This window comes from Coloeus monedula, assembly GCF_965178545.1.
Source record: "Coloeus monedula genome assembly, chromosome: 35".
Classification (NCBI taxonomy): Eukaryota; Metazoa; Chordata; class Aves; order Passeriformes; family Corvidae; genus Coloeus; species Coloeus monedula.
In genome coordinates, this window is record NC_138815.1 from 2968917 (window position 1) to 2988851 (window position 19935).

General features: G+C 52.5%; 2 protein-coding genes across 2 annotated transcripts in view; one reads left to right on the top strand and one right to left on the bottom strand.

Moving 5' to 3' along the window:
* MEGF8 (multiple EGF like domains 8) overlaps positions 1 to 19935 on the bottom strand; it is a gene marked incomplete at both ends in the record, with an annotated part of 109719 nt that overhangs the window by 38593 nt on the left and 51191 nt on the right. Inside the window, 5 exons of the mRNA XM_082299902.1 lie at positions 2213 to 2384; positions 10054 to 10258; positions 12140 to 12258; positions 14141 to 14251; positions 16589 to 16719. Coding sequence (XP_082156028.1) covers positions 2213 to 2384; positions 10054 to 10258; positions 12140 to 12258; positions 14141 to 14251; positions 16589 to 16719 — 738 coding nt within the window. The remainder of the gene's footprint in view (positions 1 to 2212; positions 2385 to 10053; positions 10259 to 12139; positions 12259 to 14140; positions 14252 to 16588; positions 16720 to 19935) is intronic.
* TMEM147 (transmembrane protein 147) overlaps positions 18032 to 19935 on the top strand; it is a 112561-nt gene continuing 110657 nt past the window's right edge. Inside the window, exon 1 of the mRNA XM_082299948.1 lies at positions 18032 to 18044. The gene's annotated coding sequence lies outside the window, so the exon portion shown is untranslated. The remainder of the gene's footprint in view (positions 18045 to 19935) is intronic.

Here is a 19935-nt window from a genome sequence, read left to right on the forward strand (position 1 = left end):
CAGGGAGCTCCGGGGTCATTTGGGGTCAATTCAGGGGGGTTTGGGGTGATTTTGGGGGGATTCAGGAGGAGTTTGGGTCATTTCAGGAGGGCTTTGGGTCATTTTGGGGGGATCCGGGGTTATTTGGGGTCATTTCAGGGGGGTTTGGGTCATTTCAGGGGGGTTTGGGGTCATTTTGGGGGGCTTGGGGTCATTCAGGGTCATTTGAGGGGGGCTTTGGGGGCATTTCAGGGGGGTTTGGGGGCATTTGGGATCATTTCGGGGGGCTTTGGGTCGTTTCAGGGGGGTTTGGGGTCATTTTGGGGGGATTTGGGGTCATTTGGGGTCATTTGAGGGAGCTCCGGGGTCATTTGGGGTCACTTCAGGGGGGCTTGGGTTCATTTTGGGGGGCTTTGGGGTCATTTGGGGTCATTTCAGGGGGCTTTGGGGTGATTTTGGGGGGATTCAGGAGGAGTTTGGGTCATTTCAGGGGGGCCTTGGGTCATTTCAGGGGGGTTTGGGGGCATTTGGGATCATTTCAGGGGGGCTTTGGGTCATTTTGGGGGGATTTGGGGTAATTTGGAGTCATTTCAGGGGGGTTTGGGTCATTTCAGAGGGGTTTGGGGGCATTTGGGGTCATTTCAGGGGGGCTTTGGGTCGTTTCAGGGGGGTTTGGGTCATTTTGGGGGGGTTTGGGGGCATTTGGGGTCATTTCAGGGGGGCTTTGGGTCATTTCAGGGGGCTTTGGGTCATTTCAGGGGGGTTTGGGGGCATTTGGGATCATTTCAGGGGGGCTTTGGGTCGTTTCAGGGGGGCTTTGGGTCATTTTGGGAGGCTTTGGGGTCATTTGGGGTCAGTTCAGGGGGCTTTGGGGTGATTTTGGGGGGATTCAGGAGGAGTTTGGGTCGTTTCAGGGGGGCTTTGGGTCATTTGGGGTCATTTGAGGGAGCTCCGGGGTCATTTGGGGTCACTTCAGGGGGGCTTGGGGTCGTTTCAGGGGGGTTTGGGGTCATTTTGGGGGGATTCGGGGTTATTTGGGGTCATTTCAGGGGGGTTTGGGGTCATTTGGGGTCATTTTGGGGGGCTTGGGGTCATCTGGGGTCATTTGAGGGAGCTCCGGGGTCATTTGGAATCATTTCAGGGGGGTTTGGGGTGATTTTGGGGGGATTCAGGAGGAGTTTGGGTCATTTCAGGGGGGCTTTGGGGTCATTTTGGGGGGCTTTGGGGTCATTTGGGGTCATTTGAGGGAGCTCCGGGGTCATTTGGGGTCAATTCAGGGGGGATTTGGGTCATTTTGGGGGGCTTGGGGTCATTTGAGGGGGAATTGGGGTCATTTGGGGTCATTTGAGGGAGCTCCGGGGTCATTTGGGGTCAATTCAGGGGGGATTTGGGTCATTTTGGGGGGATTCAGGAGGAGTTTGGGTCATTTCAGGGGGGCTTTGGGTCATTTTGGGGAGATTTGGGGTCATTTGGGGTCATTCCAGGGGGCTTTGGGGTCATTTGGGGTCAATTCAGGGGGGTTTGGGGTCATTTCAGGGGGTTTTGGGTCAGTTCAGGGCCTTTGGGGTCATTTTGCGGGGATTCAGGAGGGGTTTGGGTCATTTCAGGGGGCTTTAGGCTCATTTTGGGTCATTTGGGCTCATTTTGGGCTCAATTCAGGTGGGTTTGGGCTCATTTTGGTTTGGGGTCATTTCAGGGGGGTTTGGCCTCATTTTGGGTCATTTGGGCTCATTTTGGGTTCATTTCAGGCGGGTTTGGCCTCATTTCGGGCGGGTTTGGCCTCATTTTGGGGGGGTTTGGGCTCATTTCGGGGGGGTTTGGGCTCATTTTGGGCTCATTTTGGGGGGGTTTGGCCTCATTTCGGGGAGGTTTGGGCTCATTTTGGTCCATTTTGACCTCATTTAGGGGGGGGTTGGGATCATTTGGGGTCATTTGGGCTCATTTTGGCCTCATTTTGGGGAGGTTTGGGATCATTTTGGCCTCATTTCGGGGGGGGTTGGGATCATTTTGGCCTCATTTCGGGGGGGGGGGGCGTTTTTGGGATCATTTTGGGCTCATTTCAGGCGGGTTTGGCCCCATTTCGGGGGGGGTTTGGCCTCATTTTGGGCGGGTTTGGGATCATTTTGGGCTCATTTCGGGGGGGTTTGGCCTCATTTCGGGGGGGGGGGCGTTTTTGGGGTCATTTCGGGGAGGTTTGGGGGGTTTTTTGGGAGGGGGGGAGGGGTGTCGTTACCTGTGGGGGGGGTCCCGGCCTGGACGCCCACCCCCCACGTTTCGGAGGCGGGGTCGAAGATGAGCAGCTCGGTGTTGAAGCCGTTCTGGGGGGAGAAGCCCCCCACCAAAAAGACCCCCCGGGACCCCCCCGCGGTCAGCGAGTGCCCGGCCACGGCCGGAACCTGCGGCGCCTGCGGGAGGGGGCGGAGCGGGGCGGTCAGCAGCCGGAATTCGGGATCGGGAGCCCAAAATTCGGGATCGGGAGCCCAAAATTCGGGATCGGGAGCCCGGAATTGGGATTGGGAGCCCGGAAATTGGGATCGGGAGCCCAAAATTCGGCATCGGGAGCCCGGAATTCGGGATCGGGAGCCCAAAATTCGGGATTGGGAGCCCAAAATTCGGGATCGGGAGCCCGGAATTGGGATTGGGAGCCCAAAATTCGGGATCGGGAGCCCGGAATTGGGATTGGGAGCCCAAAATTCGGGATCGGGAGCACGAAATTGGGATTGGGAGCCCAAAATTCGGGATCGGGAGCCCGGAATTCGGGATCGGGAGCCCAAAATTCGGGATCGGGAGCCCGGAATTCGGGATCGGGAGCCCGGAATTGGGATTGGGAGCCCAAAATTCGGGATCGGGAGCCCGGAATTCGGGATCGGGAGCCCGGAATTGGGATTGGGAGCCCGGAATTGGGATTGGGAGCCCAAAATTCGGGATCGGGACACCAAAATTCGGGATCGGGACACCAAAATTCGGGATTGGGACACCAAAATTCAGGATCGGGAGCCCAAAATTCGGGATCGGGAGCCCAGAATTCAGGATTGGGAGCCAGAAATTGGGATTGGGAGCCCAAAATTGGGATCGGGAGCCCGGAATTCAGGATCGGGAGCCCAAAATTGGGATTGGGAGCCCAAAATTCGGGATCGGGAGCCCAAAATTCGGGATTGGGAGCCCGGAATTGGGATTGGGAGCCCAAAATTCGGGATCGGGAGCCCGGAATTGGGATTGGGAGCCCGGAATTCAGGATTGGGAGCCCAAAATTGGGATTGGGAGCCCAAAATTGGGATTGGGAGCCCGGAATTCAGGATCGGGAGCCCAAAATTCGGGATCGGGAGCCCAAAATTCGGGATCGGGAGCCCGGAATTGGGATCGGGAGCCCAAAATTCGGGATCGGGAGCCCAAAATTCAGGATCGGGAGCCCAAAATTGGGATTGGGAGCCCAAAATTCGGGATCGGGAGCCCGGAATTCGGGATCGGGAGCCCAAAATTCGGGATCGGGAGCCCAAAATTCGGGATCGGGAGCCCAAAATTGGGATTGGGAGCCCAAAATTCGGGATCGGGAGCCCAAAATTCGGGATCGGGAGCCCAAAATTGGGATTGGGAGCCCAAAATTCAGGATCAGGAGCCCAAAATTCGGGATCGGGAGCCCAGAATTCAGGATTGGGAGCCAGAAATTGGGATTGGGAGCCCAAAATTGGGATTGGGAGCCCAAAATTGGGATTGGGAGCCCGGAATTCAGGATCGGGAGCCCAAAATTGGGATTGGGAGCCCAAAATTCGGGATCGGGAGCCCAAAATTCGGGATTGGGAGCCCGGAATTGGGATTGGGAGCCCGGAATTGGGATTGGGAGCCCAAAATTCGGGATCGGGAGCCAGAAATTGGGATTGGGAGCCCAAAATTCGGGATCGGGAGCCCGGAATTGGGATTGGGAGCCCGGAATTGGGATTGGGAGCCCAAAATTCGGGATCGGGAGCCCGGAATTGGGATTGGGAGCCCGGAATTCAGGATTGGGAGCCCAAAATTGGGATTGGGAGCCCAAAATTGGGATTGGGAGCCCGGAATTCAGGATCGGGAGCCCAAAATTCGGGATCGGGAGCCCAAAATTCGGGATCGGGAGCCCGGAATTGGGATCGGGAGCCCAAAATTCGGGATCGGGAGCCCAAAATTCAGGATCGGGAGCCCGAAATTGGGATCGGGAGCCCAAAATTCGGGATCGGGAGCTGAAATTTGGGATCGGGAGCCAGAAATTGGGATCGGGAGCCCAAAATTCGGGATCGGGAGCCCAAAATTCAGGATCGGGAGCCCAAAATTGGGATTGGGAGCCCAAAATTCGGGATCGGGAGCCCGGAATTCGGGATCGGGAGCCCGGAATTGGGATTGGGAGCCCGGAATTCGGGATCGGGAGCCCAAAATTCGGGATTGGGAGCCCAAAATTCGGGATCGGGAGCACGAAATTGGGATCGGGAGCCCAAAATTCGGGATCGGGAGCCCGGAAATTGGGATTGGGAGCCCAAAATTCGGGATTGGGAGCCCGGAATTCGGGATCGGGAGCCCGGAATTGGGATTGGGAGCCCGGAATTGGGATTGGGAGCCCAAAATTCGGGATCGGGACACCAAAATTCGGGATCGGGACACCAAAATTCGGGATTGGGACACCAAAATTCAGGATCGGGAGCCCAAAATTCGGGATCGGGAGCCCAGAATTCAGGATTGGGAGCCAGAAATTGGGATTGGGAGCCCAAAATTGGGATTGGGAGCCCGGAATTCAGGATTGGGAGCCCAAAATTGGGATTGGGAGCCCAAAATTGGGATTGGGAGCCCGGAATTCAGGATCGGGAGCCCAAAATTCGGGATCGGGAGCCCAAAATTCGGGATCGGGAGCCCGGAATTGGGATCGGGAGCCCAAAATTCGGGATCGGGAGCCCAAAATTCGGGATCGGGAGCCCGGAATTGGGATCGGGAGCCCAAAATTCAGGATCGGGAACCCAAAATTCAGGATCGGGAGCCCGAAATTGGGATCGGGAGCCCAAAATTCGGGATCGGGAGCCCAAAATTGGGATTGGGAGCCCAAAATTCGGGATCGGGAGCCCAAAATTCGGGATCGGGAGCCCAAAATTGGGATTGGGAGCCCAAAATTCGGGATTGGGACCTGAAATTTGGGATTGGGACCCCAAAATTTGGGATCGGGACCTGAAATTTGGGATCGGGAGCCGGAATTCGGGATTGGGAGCCCAAAATTCGGGATCGGGAGCCCAAAATTCGGGATCGGGAGCCCGGAATTTCAGGTGAATTTTGGGGATAAATTTGGGGGTTCTGGGCTGAATTTCAGCTGAATTTGGGCCAATTTTGGGCTGAATTTGGGCCGATTTGGGGCTGATTTTGGGGTGAATTTGGGCCGATTTTGGGGTGAATTTGGGGCCGATTTTGGGGTGAATTTCAGGTGAATTTGGGCCAATTTGGGGCTGATTTGGGGCTGATTTCCAGGTGAATTTCAGCTGAATTTTGGGGTGAATTTGGGGTGAATTTGGGCCGATTTTGGGCTGATTTCCAGATTAATTTCAGGTAAATTTTGGGGTGCATTTTGGGCCAATTTGGGGCTGATTTTGGGCCGATTTTGGGGCCGATTTTGGGGTGAATTTGGGGTGAATCTGGGCCGATTTTGGGGTGAATTTTGGGGTGAATTTGGGCTGATTTTGGGGTGAATTTGGGCCGATTTTGGGGTGAATTTTGTGCCGATTTTGGGGTGAATCTGGGCCGATTTTGGGGTGAATTTAGGCCGATTTTGGGCTGATTTTAGGGTGAATTTTGTGCCAATTTTGGGCTGATTTTGGGGTGAATTTGGGCCGATTTTGGGCTGATTTTGGGGTGAATTTGGTGTGAATTTGGGCCGATTTGGGGGCTGATTTTGGGCTGATTTTGGGGCTGATTTTGGGCCAATTTCCGGGTGGATTTCAGGTGAGTTTTGGGCTGAATTTGGGGTGAATTTGGGCTGATTTTGGGCTGATTTTGGGGTGAATTTTGTGCTGATTTTGGGCCGATTTTGGGGTGAATTTTGTGCCGATTTTGGGCTGAATTTTGGGGTGAATTTGGGCCGATTTTGGGGTGAATTTGGGCCGATTATGGCCGATTTCCAGGTGAATTTCAGCTGAATTTTGGGCCGATTTTGGGCCGATTTTGGGGTGAATTTTGTGCCGATTTTGGGGTGAATCTGGGCCGATTTTGGGGTGAATTTTGGGCCGATTTTGGGGTGAATCTGGGCCGATTTTGGGGTGAATCAAGGGCCGATTTTGGGGTGAATTTTGGGCCGATTTTGGGCCGATTTCCAGGTGAATTTTGGGGTGAATTTGGGCCGATTTTGGGGCCGATTTTGGGGTGAATCTGGGCCGATTTTGGGCCGATTTTGGGGTGAATCTGGGCCGATTTTGGGGTGAATCTGGGCCGGTTTGGGGCCGATTTTGGGGTGAATCTGGGCCGGTTTGGGGCTCACCTGCAGGCGCCTCCAGTGCAGCGAGCTGAGGTTGAGCAGCCAGGTGTCGGCGGCCACGCCCGCCCAGGTGAGGCTGGGCCCAGCTTGGGCTTCCCAGGGGAATTTTGGGCTGAATTTGGGCCGATTTGGGGCTGATTTTGGGGTGAATTTTGGGGTGAATTTGGGCTGAATTTTGGGGTGAATTTGGGCCAATTTTGGGCTGATCTTGGGCCGATTTTGGGGTGAATTTCAGGTGAATTTTGGGGTGAATTTGGGCTGATTTTGGGGTGAATTTTGTGCCGATTTCGGGCTGATTTTGGGCTGATTTTGGGGTGATTTTGGGCCGATTTTGGGGTGAATCTGGGCCGGTTTGGGGCTCACCTGCAGGCGCCTCCAGTGCAGCGAGCTGAGGTTGAGCAGCCAGGTGTCGGCGGCCACGCCCGCCCAGGTGAGGCTGGGCCCAGCTTGGGCTTCCCAGGGGAATTTTGGGCTGAATTTGGGCCGATTTGGGGCTGATTTTGGGGTGAATTTGGGGTGAATTTGGGCCGATTTTGGGGCTGATTTTGGGCCGATTTTGGGCCGATTTCCAGGTGAATTTCAGGTGAGTTTTGGGCCGATTTTGGGGTGAATTTCAGGTGAATTTTGGGGTGAATTTGGGCTGATTTTGGGATGAATTTTGTGCCGATTTTGGGCCGATTTTGGGGTGAATCTGGGCCGATTTTGGGGTGAATCTGGGCCGATTTTGGGGTGAATCTGGGCCGGTTTGGGGCTCACCTGCAGGCGCCTCCAGTGCAGCGAGCTGAGGTTGAGCAGCCAGGTGTCGGCGGCCACGCCCGCCCAGGTGAGGCTGGGCCCAGCTTGGGCTTCCCAGGGGAATTTTGGGCTGAATTTGGGCCGATTTGGGGCTGATTTTGGGGCCAATTTTGGGGTGAATTTGGGCTGAATTTTGGGGTGAATTTGGGGTGAATTTCAGGTGAGTTTTGGGGTGAATTTGGGCCAATTTTGGGGTGAATTTGGGCCGATTTTGGGGCTGATTTTGGGGTGAATTTTGGGGTGAATCTGGGCCGATTTTGGGGTGAATCTGGGCCGATTTTGGGGTGAATCTGGGCCGGTTTGGGGCTCACCTGCAGGCGCCTCCAGTGCAGCGAGCTGAGGTTGAGCAGCCAGGTGTCGGCGGCCACGCCCGCCCAGGTGAGGCTGGGCCCAGCTTGGGCTTCCCAGGGGAATTTTGGGCTGAATTTGGGCCGATTTGGGGCTGATTTTGGGGTGAATTTTGTGCCGATTTTGTGCCAATTTTGGGGTGAATCTGGGCCGATTTTGGGGTGAATCTGGGCCGATTTTGGGGTGAATTTGGGCCAATTTGGGGCTGATCTTGGGCCGTTTTTGGGGTGAATTTCAGGTGAATTTTGGGGTGAATTTGGGCTGATTTTGGGGTGAATTTTGTGCCGATTTCGGGCCGATTTTGGGCTGATTTTGGGGTGATTTTGGGCCGATTTTGGGGCTGATTTTGGGGTGAATTTGGGCCGATTTTGTGCCGATTTTGGGCTGATTTGGGGCTGAATTTGGGCCGATTTGGGGCTGATCTTGGGCCGATTTTGGGGTGAATTTCAGGTGAATTTTGGGGTGAATTTGGGCTGATTTTGGGGTGAATTTTGTGCTGATTTTGGGCTGATTTTGGGATGAATTTTGTGCCAATTTTGTGCCGATTTTGGGCCGATTTTGGGGTGAATCTGGGCCGATTTTGGGGTGAATCTGGGCCGGTTTGGGGCTCACCTGCAGGCGCCTCCAGTGCAGCGAGCTGAGGTTGAGCAGCCAGGTGTCGGCGGCCACGCCCGCCCAGGTGAGGCTGGGCCCAGCTTGGGCTTCCCAGGGGAATTTTGGGCTGAATTTGGGCCGATTTGGGGCTGATTTTGGGGTGAATTTTGGGGTGAATTTGGGGCTGAATTTTGGGGTGAATTTGGGCCAATTTGGGGCTGATCTTGGGCCGATTTTGGGGTGAATTTCAGGTGAATTTTGGGGTGAATTTGGGCTGATTTTGGGGTGAATTTTGTGCCGATTTCGGGCCGATTTTGGGCTGATTTTGGGGTGATTTTGGGCCGATTTTGGGGCTGATTTTGGGGTGAATTTGGGCCGATTTTGTGCCGATTTTGGGCTGATTTGGGGCTGAATTTGGGCCGATTTGGGGCTGATTTTGGGGTGAATTTTGTGCCGATTTTGGGCCGATTTTGGGCTGATTTTGGGGCTGATTTTGGGCCAATTTCCAGGTGAATTTTGGGGTGAATCTGGGCTGATTTTGGGCTGATTTTGGGCCGATTTTGGGCTGATTTTGGGGTGAATTTTGTGCCGATTTTGTGCCGATTTTGGGGTGAATCTGGGCCGATTTTGGGGTGAATTTGGGCCGATTTTGGGGCTGATTTTGGGCTGATTTTGGGCTGATTTTGGGCCGATTTGGGGCTGATTTTGGGGTGAATTTTGTGCCGATTTTGGGGTGAATCTGGGCCGATTTTGGGGTGAATCTGGGCCGATTTTGGGGTGAATCTGGGCCGGTTTGGGGCTCACCTGCAGGCGCCTCCAGTGCAGCGAGCTGAGGTTGAGCAGCCAGGTGTCGGCGGCCACGCCCGCCCAGGTGAGGCTGGGCCCAGCTTGGGCTTCCCAGGGGAATTTTGGGCTGAATTTGGGCCGATTTGGGGCTGATTTTGGGCCGATTTTGGGGTGAATTTTGTGCCGATTTTGGGCCGATTTTGGGGTGAATCTGGGCCGGTTTGGGGCTCACCTGCAGGCGCCTCCAGTGCAGCGAGCTGAGGTTGAGCAGCCAGGTGTCGGCGGCCACGCCCGCCCAGGTGAGGCTGGGCCCAGCTTGGGCTTCCCAGGGGAATTTTGGGCTGAATTTGGGCCGATTTGGGGCTGATTTTGGGGTGAATTTGGGGTGAATCTGGGCCGATTTTGGGCCGATTTTGGGGTGAATCTGGGCCGATTTTGGGGTGAATTTTGGGCCGATTTTGGGCCGATTTCCAGGTGAATTTTGGGGTGAATTTGGGCCGATTTTGGGGCCGATTTTGGGGTGAATTTTGTGCCGATTTTGGGCCGATTTTGGGCTGATTTTGGGCCGATTTTGGGGTGAATTTTGTGCCGATTTGGGGCCGATTTTGGGGTGAATCTGGGCCGATTTTGGGGTGAATCTGGGCCGGTTTGGGGCTCACCTGCAGGCGCCTCCAGTGCAGCGAGCTGAGGTTGAGCAGCCAGGTGTCGGCGGCCACGCCCGCCCAGGTGAGGCTGGGCCCAGCTTGGGCTTCCCAGGGGAATTTTGGGCTGAATTTGGGCCGATTTGGGGCTGATTTTGGGGTGAATTTTGGGGTGAATTTGGGCTGAATTTTGGGGTGAATTTGGGCCAATTTTGGGCTGATCTTGGGCCGATTTTGGGGTGAATTTCAGGTGAATTTTGGGGTGAATTTGGGCTGATTTTGGGGTGAATTTTGTGCCGATTTTGGGCTGATTTTGGGGTGATTTTGGGCCGATTTTGGGGCTGATTTTGGGGTGAATTTGGGCTGATTTTGGGGCCGATTTTGGGGTGAATCTGGGCCGATTTTGGGGTGAATCTGGGCCGATTTGGGGCTCACCTGCAGGCGCCTCCAGTGCAGCGAGCTGAGGTTGAGCAGCCAGGTGTCGGCGGCCACGCCCGCCCAGGTGAGGCCCCCCACGAGCAGCAGGGCCCCTCCCCCCGGCAGCGCCGTGGCCGCGTGCAGGTACCGGGGGGAGGGGCCGGGGCCGCCCTGCCCCTCCCCCGCCAGCACCTGCGTCCAGCGGCCGTCCCGGAGCGAGAACCTGCGGCCGTTTTGGGGGGATTCGGGGGGTTTTGGGGTCAGTTCAGGGCGGTTTCGGGGGAATTTGGGAGGTTTTGGGGGGAATTTGGGTGGTTTGGGGGAAATTCGGGGGGGTTTGGGGGAAGTTTGGGGGGGTTTGGGGGGAATTTGGGACTTTTGGGGGGAATTCGGGGGGTTTGGGGGAAATTCAGGGGGTTTTGGGGGTATTTGGGGGTTTTGGGGGAATTCGGGTGGTTTGGGGTCAGTTCGGGGCGGTTTGGGGGAAATTCAGGGGGATTTGGGGGAAATTCGGGGGGTTTTGGGTGAGTTCGGGGGGGTTTGGGGCAGATTTGGGGGTTTTGGGGTCAGTTCGGGGGTTTTGGGGGAAATTCGGGGGGTTTTGGGGGGATTCGGGGGTTTTGGGGGAAATTCGGGGGGTTTTGGGGTCAGTTCGGGGCGGTTTGGGGGGAATTTGGGAGGTTTGGGGGAATTCGGGGGGTTTGGGGGAAATTCAGGGGGTTTTGGGGTCAGTTCGGGGCGGTTTGGGGGGAATTTGGGAGGTTTGGGGGAATTCGGGGGGTTTGGGGTCAGTTTGGGGCGGTTTGGGGGGAATTTGGGAGTTTTGGGGGGAATTCGGGGGGTTTGGGGTCAGTTCGGGGCGGTTTGGGGGGAATTTGGGGGGGAATTCGGGGGGTTTGGGGTCAGTTTGGGGCGGTTTGGGGGGAATTTGGGAGTTTTGGGGGGAATTCGGGGGGTTTGGGGGAAATTCAGGGGGTTTTGGGGGGATTTGGGGGTTTTGGGGGAATTCGGGGGGTTTTGGGGTCAGTTCGGGGCGGTTTGGGGGGAATTTGGGAGGTTTGGGGGGAATTTGGGAGTTTTGGGGGCAATTCGGGGGTTTTGGGGTCAGTTCGGGGCGGTTTGGGGGGGATTCGGGGGTTTTGGGGGAAATTTGGGGGGGTTTGGGGTCAGTTTGGGGGGGTTTGGGGGAAATTCAGGGGGATTTGGGGGAAATTCGGGGGGTTTTGGGTGAGTTCGGGGGAGTTTGGGGCAGATTTGGGGGTTTTGGGGTCAGTTTGGGGGGGTTTGGGTCAGATTTGGGGTTTTGGGGGGAATTCGGGGGGTTTGGGGTCAGTTCGGGGGGATTTGGGCAGATTTGGGGTTTTGGGGGGAATTCGGGGGGTTTGGGGTCAGTTTGGGGGGGTTTGGGCAGATTTGGGGTTTTGGGGGGAATTCAGGGGGTTTGGGGTCAGTTCGGGGGGGTTTGGGGGAAGTTTGGGGGTTTTGGGGTGAATTGGGGGGGTTTGGGGTCAGTTTGGGGGGGTTTGGGCAGATTTGGCATTTTGGGGGGAATTCGGGGGGTTTGGGGTCAGTTTGGGGGGGTTTGGGGGAAGTTCGGGGGTTTTGGGTGGAATTCGGGGATTTTGGGGGAGTTTGGGGGTTTGGGGGCAGATTTTGGTGTTTTGGGGGAAATTCGGGAGTTTTGGGGTGAGTTTGGGGGTTTTGGGGTGAATTCGGGGGTTTTGGGGGGAATTCGGGGGGTTTTGGGGGGAATTTGGGAGTTTCGGGTCAGATTTTGGGGCCTTTTTAGGGGGATTTTGGGGCGTTTTGGGGGGGATTTGGGGCAGATTTTGGGGCATTTTTAGGAGGATTTTGAGGGGATTTGGGGCAGATTTTGGGGGGATTTTGGGGCGGTTTTGGGTCACATTTTGAGGTATTTTCGGGTCAGATTTGGGGGCGTTTTTAAGGGGATTTTGAAGGGATTTGGGGAGGATTTGAGGAAGATTTTGGGGGTGTTTGGGGTCATATTTTGGGGTATTTTCAGGTCAGATTTTGGGGCGTTTTTAGGGGGATTTTGGGTCAGGTTTTGGGGGGATTTTGGGGTGGTTTTGGGGTCGCCACTCACCTGTAGACGCTGGCCAGTAGCCCCTGGGCCAGGCTGAGCCCCCCGAAGAGCCAGAGGGTCTCGTTGGGACCCCGCAGGAGGCTGTGCCCCAGGCGGCGCAGGAAGCGGCTCGGGGAGTCCTGGGCGGATTTGGGGGAAATTTGGGGGGATTTGGGGAGGTTTGGGGGCGATTGAACGGGATTTGGGGGGATTTTGGGATGGTCTGAGGGGGTTTGAGGGGAAATTTGGGGGGATTTGGGGAGGTTTGGGGGCGATTGAACGGGATTTGGGGGGATTTTGGGATGGTCTGAAGGGGTTTGGGGGGAAATTTGGGGGGATTTGGGGAGGTTTGGGGGCAATTGAATGGGATTTGGGGGGATTTTGGGATGGTCTGAGGGGGTTTGGGGGGAAATTTGGGGGGATTTGGGGAGGTTTGGGGGGTTTAAAGGGGATTTTGGGGGGATTTGAGGGGGTTTTGGGGGGGGGTTGGGGAAAAATCCGGGGAATTCGGGGAGGTCTGGGGGGGTTAGGGGGGATTTAAAGGGGATTTTTTGGGATTTTGGGGGGATTTGGGGATGGTCTGAGAGGGTTTGGGGAGAAATCCAGGGAATTTGGGGAGGTTTGGGGGGGTTTAAAGGGGATTTGGGGGGGATTTGAGGGGGTTTGGGGAAAATTCCGGGGAATTTGGGGAGGTTTGGGGGCACAGGGGGGATTTAAAGGGGATTTTTTGGGGGATTTGAGGGGGTTTGGGGGGGATTTTGGGGGCATTTGGGGAGAAATTGGGGGGGATTTGGGGAGGTTTGGGGGGGTTTAAAGGGGATTTGGGGGGATTTTGGGGGGATTTGGGATGGTCTGAGGGGGTTTGGGGGGGATTTGGGGAGAAATTTGGGGATTTGGGGAGGTTTGGGGGGGTTTTGGGGTGGATTTGGGGGATTTGAGGGGGTTTGGGGGGGGTTGGGGAAAAATCCGGGGAATTTGGGGAGGTTTGGGGGGGTTAGGGGGGATTTAAAGGGGATTTTTTGGGATTCTTGGGGGATTTTGGGGTGATTTGAGGAGGTTTGGGGGGATTTTGGGAGAAATTTGGGGAATTTGTGGAGGTTTGGGGAAATTTGGGAGGGTTTGAGCGGATTTTTGGGGTATTTCGGGGTGGATTTTGGGGTGGATTTGGGGGGTTTTGGGTCACTCACATCCTCGGGGGGTTTTGGGGTATTCTGGGGCGGATTTTGGGGTGGATTTGGGGGGTTTTGGGTCACTCACATCCTCGGGGGGTTTTGGGGTATTCTGGGGCGGATTTTGGGGTGGATTTGGGGGGTTCTGGGTCACTCACATCCTCGGGGGGTTTTGGGGGATTTCGGGGTGGATTTTGGGGTGGATTTGGGGGGTTTTGTGTCACTCACATCCTCGGGGGGTTTTGGGGTATTCTGGGGTGGATTTTGGGGTGGATTTGGGGGGTTTTGGGTCACTCACATCCTCAGGGGGTTGGGGTGGATTTGGGGTGGATTTGGGGTGGATTTTGGGGTGGATTTGGGGGGTTTTGGGTCACTCACATCCTCGGGGTTTTTGGGGTATTTTGGGGTGGATTTTGGGGTGGATTTGGGGGGTTCTGGGTCACTCACGTCCTCGGGGGGTTTTGGGGCGGATTTCGGGGTGGATTTTGGGGTGGATTTGGGGGATTTTGGGGTGGATTTGGGGGGTTTTGGGTCACTCACATCCTCGGGGGGTTGGGGCGGATTTTGGGGTGGATTTTGGGGTGGATTTGGGGGGTTTTGGGTCACTCACATCCTCGGGGGGTTTTGGGGTATTTCGGGGTGGATTTTGGGGTGGATTTGGGGGATTTTGGGGTGGATTTGGGGGGTTTTGTGTCACTCACATCCTCGGGGGGTTTTGGGGTATTCTGGGGCAGATTTTGGGGTGGATTTTGGGGTGGATTTGGGGGGTTTTGGGTCACTCACGTCCTCGGGGGGTTTTGGGGTATTCTGGGGCGGATTTTGGGGTGGATTTGGGGGGTTTTGGGTCACTCACGTCCTCGGGGGTGTCGGCCACCAGCGGCTCCCAGACGATGGAGCCGGGCCCCAGGGGGGAGGAGCAGTTGGGACCCCCAAAACCCTCGGGGCACTCGCAGCCCCCCCCGGCCTGGGGAGGGGTCAGGAAAGGGTCAGGACCCCCCCAAAAATCCCCCCCAAAAAATCCCAAATTCGCCAGAAATTCCCCTCCCCCCCCCCCCAAAAAAAAAACAAAAAAACCCCCAAAATTCCCCGGAAATTTTGGGCTCCAAGAGCCCCAAATTTGCCCCCAAATCCCCCCAAATTTCTCCCCAAAATATCCCCCAACCCCCCCCCCCCAATTTTCCCCCCAAAAATCCCAATTCTCTGCCCCCAAAATCCCCAATTTTCTCCCCAAATTTCCCTCCCAAATCATCTTCAAACCCCCAAAATTCCAATTTTTTCCCCCCAAAATCCCCAATTTCTCCACCAAAAATCCCAATTTTCCCCCAGAAGTCCCCTTAAAACCCCCCAAAAATCCCCAATTTCCACCCCAAAAACCCCCAATTTCCCCCCAAAATTGCCCATTCTCCCCACAAAATCCTGGGGTTTTTTTTCCCAAAAATCCCGATTTCCCCCCCAAAATCCCTTTTTTTTCCCCCAAATTCCCCATTTCCCCCCCCAAAATCCCATGTTTTTTTGCTCAAATTCCCCAATTTCCCCCCAAAACCCCATTTTTGTTTTTTTCCCCCCAGATTGCCCATTTTCCCCCCAAAACCCATTGGTTTTTTTGTTTTTTCCCAAAATCCCCAATTTCCCCCCCAAAATCCCAATTTCCCCCTCCCCAGAATTCCATTTTTTTGGCCCGAATTCCCCATTTTTGACCCAAAATCCCCATTTTCCCCCCTAAATCCCCAATTTCCCCCCCAAAACCCCTTTTTTTTCCCCCCAAATTCCCCTTTTTTCCCCCAAAACCCCTTTTCTTTTTTTTTTTTTTTCCCCAAATTCCCCGTTTTTCCCCCCAAAATCCTGGTTTTCTTTTTTTCCCCAAATTCCCCGTTTTTCTCTCCCCAAAAATCCTTTTTTTTGCCCCAAAAATCCCAATTTCCCCCCTCAAAATCCCATTTTTTTCTCCCAATTCCCCATTTTTCCCCCCAAAACCCCATTGGTTTTTTTGTTTTTGCCCAAATTCCCCATTTTCCCCCCAAAAATCCTGATTTTCCCCACAAAACCCCGGGGGTTTTTTTGCCCAAATTCCCCAATTTTCCCCCCCAAAATCCCATTTTTTTTCCCCAAATTCCCTGTTTTTCCCCCCAAACCCCCGTTTGTTTTTTTTTTTTTCCCAAATTCCTGGTTTTTCCCCCCAAAATCCCTTTTTTGTTTTTTTTTCCCCAAATTCCCCTTTTTTCCCCCAAAAATCCCTTTTTTTTCTCTTTCTTTGCCCAAATCCCCCATTTTCCCCCCAAAACCCCATTTTTTTTCTTTTTTTCCCCAAATTCCTCATTTTTCCCCCCAAAATTCCCAATTTTCCCCACAAAACCCCGGGGTTTTTCCCCAAATTCCCCCTTTTTTCCCCCCAAAACCCCGTTTTTTGGTTCTTTTGCCCAAATTCCCCTTTTTTCCCCCCAGATCCCTTTTTTTTCCTTTTTTTGCCCAAATTCCCCTTTTTTCCCCCAAATCCCCTTTTTTTCCTTTTTTTGCCCAAATTCCCCTTTTTTCCCCCCAAATCCCTTTTTTTCCTTTTTTTGCCCAAATTCCCCCTTTTTTCCCCTCAAATCCCTTTTTTCCCCTTTTTTTGCCCAAATTCCCGGTTTTTCCCCCCAGATCCCTTTTTTTTCCTTTTTTTGCCCCAAATTCCCGGTTTTTCCCCCCAAACCCCGTTTTTTAGGTTTTTTTTTGCCCAAATTCCCCTTTTTTCCCCCCAAATCCCTTTTTTTCCCTTTTTTTGCCCAAATTCCCGGTTTTTCCCCCCAAACCCCGTTTTTTGGGTTTTTTTTTGCCCAAATTCCCCCTTTTTCCCCCCAAATCCCTTTTTTTCCTTTTTTTGCCCAAATTCCCCTTTTTTCCCCCCAAATCCCTTTTTTTTCCTTTTTTTGCCCAAATTCCCCTTTTTTCCCCCCAAATCCCCTTTTTTCCCTTTTTTTGCCCAAATTCCCGGTTTTTCCCCCCAAACCCCGTTTTTTGGGGTTTTTTTTGCCCAAATTCCCGGTTTTTCCCCCCAAACCCCGTTTTTTGGGGTTTTTTTTGCCCAAATTCCCGGTTTTTCCCCCCAAACCCCGTTTTTTGGGGTTTTTTTTGCCCAAATTCCCGGTTTTTCCCCCCAAACCCCGTTTTTTGGGGTTTTTTTTGCCCAAATTCCCGGTTTTTCCCCCCAAACCCCGTTTTTTGGGGTTTTTTTTGCCCAAATTCCCGGTTTTTCCCCCCAAACCCCGTTTTTTTCCCTTTTTTTGCCCAAATTCCCGGTTTTTCCCCCCAAACCCCCCCTCACCGAGTGGCAGCCGGGGGGGGAGGGGCTGCGGGTGGGGGAGGGGCAGTGGGGGGGGCAGGGCCGCGGCTCCGCGCTGGCGTTGAAGCCCCAGGGCTCGGCGCCGTCGGCTTCGAAATAAAGCACCAAAATCCCTGGAAAACACCGGGAAAAGGGGCCCGGGAATTCCCAGAGAATTCCCAAAAAACCCCTGGATTCATCCCAAAAAAAACCCGGGGAAAATCGGGCCGGAAATGGGGGAAAAGTGGGGGGAAATGGGGAAAAAACCACCAAAAAATAAAAAAAAAACCTTTAAAAAAACGCCTAAAAATTCCCAAGGAATTCCCAAAAAATCCTGGATTCATCCCAAAAAAAACCCCGGGGAAAATCGGGGCGGAAATGGGGAAAAAGTGGGGGGAAATGGGGAAAAAAACACCAAAAAATAAAAAAAAAACCCTTTAAAAAACGCCTAAAAATTCCCAAGGAATTCCCAAAAAATCCTGGATTCATCCCAAAAAAAACCCCGGGGAAAATCGGGGCGGAAATGGGGAAAAAGTGGGGGGAAATGGGGAAAAAAACACCAAAAAATAAAAAAAAAACCCTTTAAAAAACGCCTAAAAATTCCTGAAAAAAATTCCCGAAAATTCCTGAAAAAATTTGGATCCAATCCCAAAAAAAGCCCGAAAAAAATCGGGGGGAAAATGGGGGAAAAATGGGCGGAAATGGGGAAAAAACCTCAAAAAATCAAAAAAAACCTTTAAAAAACGCCTAAAAATTCCCGCAAAAAATTCCCCAAAGAATTCCCAAAAAATCCTGGATTCATCCCAAAAAAAACCCGGGGAAAATCGGGCCGGAAATGGGGGAAAAGTGGGGGGAAATGGGGAAAAAAGCACCAAAAAATCAAAAAAAACCCTTTAAAAAACGCCTAAAAATTCCCAAGGAATTCCCAAAAAATCCTGGATTCATCCCAAAAAAAACCCGGGGAAAATCGGGTCGGAAATGGGGGAAAAGTGGGGGAAAATGGGGAAAAACCTCAAAAAAATAAAAAAAAACCTTTAAAAAAAACCCTAAAAATTCCCGAAAAGAATTCCCCAAAGAATTCCCAAAAAATCCTGGATTCATCCCAAAAAACCCCCGGGGAAAATCGGGGCGGAAATGGGGGAAAAGTGGGGGGAAATGGGAAAAAACCCCCAAAAAATCCAAGAAAAACTTTAAAAAAGTTAATTAAAAAACCCCCAAAAATTCCCAAAGAATTCCCAAAAAATCCTGGATCCATCCCAAAAAAAACCCGGGGAAAATCGGGCCGGAAATGGGGGAAAAGTGGGGAAAAACGGGGAAAAAACTGCAAAAAATCCAAGAAAAAAGTGATTTAGAAACCCCTAAAAATTCCCGAAAAATTCCCGAAAAATCCCCCAAAATTTTGGATCCAATCCCAAAAAACCCTAAAAATTCCCGAAAAAAGTTCCCAAAAATTCCCGAAAAATTTTGGATCCGATCCCAAAAAAACCCGGAGCAAATCGGCCCAAAAAGCCCCAAAATATTAAAAAAGAAAACAACCCAAAAATGGGGAAAAAAATTGAAAAAAACCCAAAACTCCCAAGGAAAAAAAGTTAAAAAAACAATAATAAAAAAACCCCCCTAAAATTCCCAAAAATTCCCCCCAAAAATTCCCCAAAATTTCCCCCAAAATTCCCTCAAAAAATTCCCCAAAGAATTCCCAAAAATTCCCCCAAATTCCCCAAAAATTCGCAAAAATTCCCCCCAAAATTCCCCCAAAATTTGCAAAAATTCCCCCAAAAATCCCCCAAAATTCCCTCAAAAAATTCGCAAAAATTCCCAAAAATTCCCCCCAAAATTAGCAAAAATTCCCCAAAAATTCCCAAAGTCCCCCAAAATTAGCAAAAATTCCCCCAAAATTCCCCAAAAATTCCCAAAAATTCCCTCAAAAAATTCGCAAAAATCCCCAAAAATTCCCAAAAATTCCCCCCCAAATTCCCCCAAAATTAGCAAAAATTCCCCCAAAATTCCCCAAAAATTCCCAAAAATTCCCTCAAAAAATTCCCTCAAAAAATTCGCAAAAATCCCCAAAAATTCCCCCCCAAATTCCCCAAAAATTAGCAAAAATTCCCCCAAAATTCCCCCAAAATTCCCCCAAAATTCCCAAAAATTCCCTCAAAAAATTCCCTCAAAAAATTCGCAAAAATCCCCAAAAATTCCCAAAAAATTCCCAAAAATTCCCCCCCAAATTCCCCAAAAATTAGCAAAAATTCCCCCAAAATTCCCCCAAAATTCCCAAAAATTCCCTCAAAAAATTCATTCAAAAAATTCGCAAAAATTCCTCCCAAAATTCCCCAAAATTCCCCCAAAAGTCCTGGAAAACGTTGACCAAAAAACCCCCAAAAATGGGATTTTGGGGCTGATTTGGGGGCTTTTTTGGGGTCCCCGAGTCCATTTTTGGGGGTTTTTGGGGTCTCCGAGTCCATTTTTGGGGTTCCCGAGTCGATTTTTGGGTGGTTTTGGTATCTCCGACTCCATTTTTGGGGTTCCCGAGTCCATTTTTGGGTGTTTTTGGGGTCCCCGAGTCCATTTTTGGGGTTCCCGAGTCGATTTTTGGGGGTTTTGGGGGTTCCCGAGTCCATTTTTGGGGTCCCCGATTTGATTTTTTGGGGGTTTTGGGGTCCCCGAGTCGATTTTTGGGGTTCCCGAGTCGATTTTTGGGTGGTTTTTGGGGTCCCCGAGTCGATTTTTGGGGTTCCCGAGTCGATTTTTGGGGATTTTTGGGGTTCCCAAGTCGATTTTTGGGTGTTTTTGGGGTCCCCGAGTCGATTTTTGGGGTTCCCGAGTCGATTTTTTGGGGGGTTTTGGGGTCTCCGAGTCCATTTTTGGTGTCTCCGAGTCCATTTTTGGGGTTCCCGAGTCCATTTTTGGGGGTTTTTGGGGTCCCCGAGTCAATTTTTGGGGTCCCCGAGTCGATTTTTGGGGTTCCCGAGTCGATTTTGGGGGGTTTTTGGGGTCCCCGAGTCGATTTTTGGGGTTCCCGAGTCGATTTTTGGGGGGTTTTGGGGTCCTCGAGTCCATTTTTGGTGTCTCCGAGTCGATTTTTGGGGTTCCCGAGTCAATTTTTGGGGGTTTTTGGGGTCCCCGAGTCGATTTTTGGGGTTCCCGAGTCGATTTTTGGGTGGTTTTGGGGTCCCCGAGTCCATTTTTGGGGTTCCCGAGTCGATTTTTGGGGGTTTTTGGGGTCCCCGAGTCGATTTTTGGGGTTCCCGAGTCGATTTTTGGGGGTTTTTGGGGTCCCCGAGTCGATTTTTGGGGTTCCCGAGTCGTTTTTTGGGGTTTTTGGGGTCCCCGAGTCAATTTTTGGGGTTCCC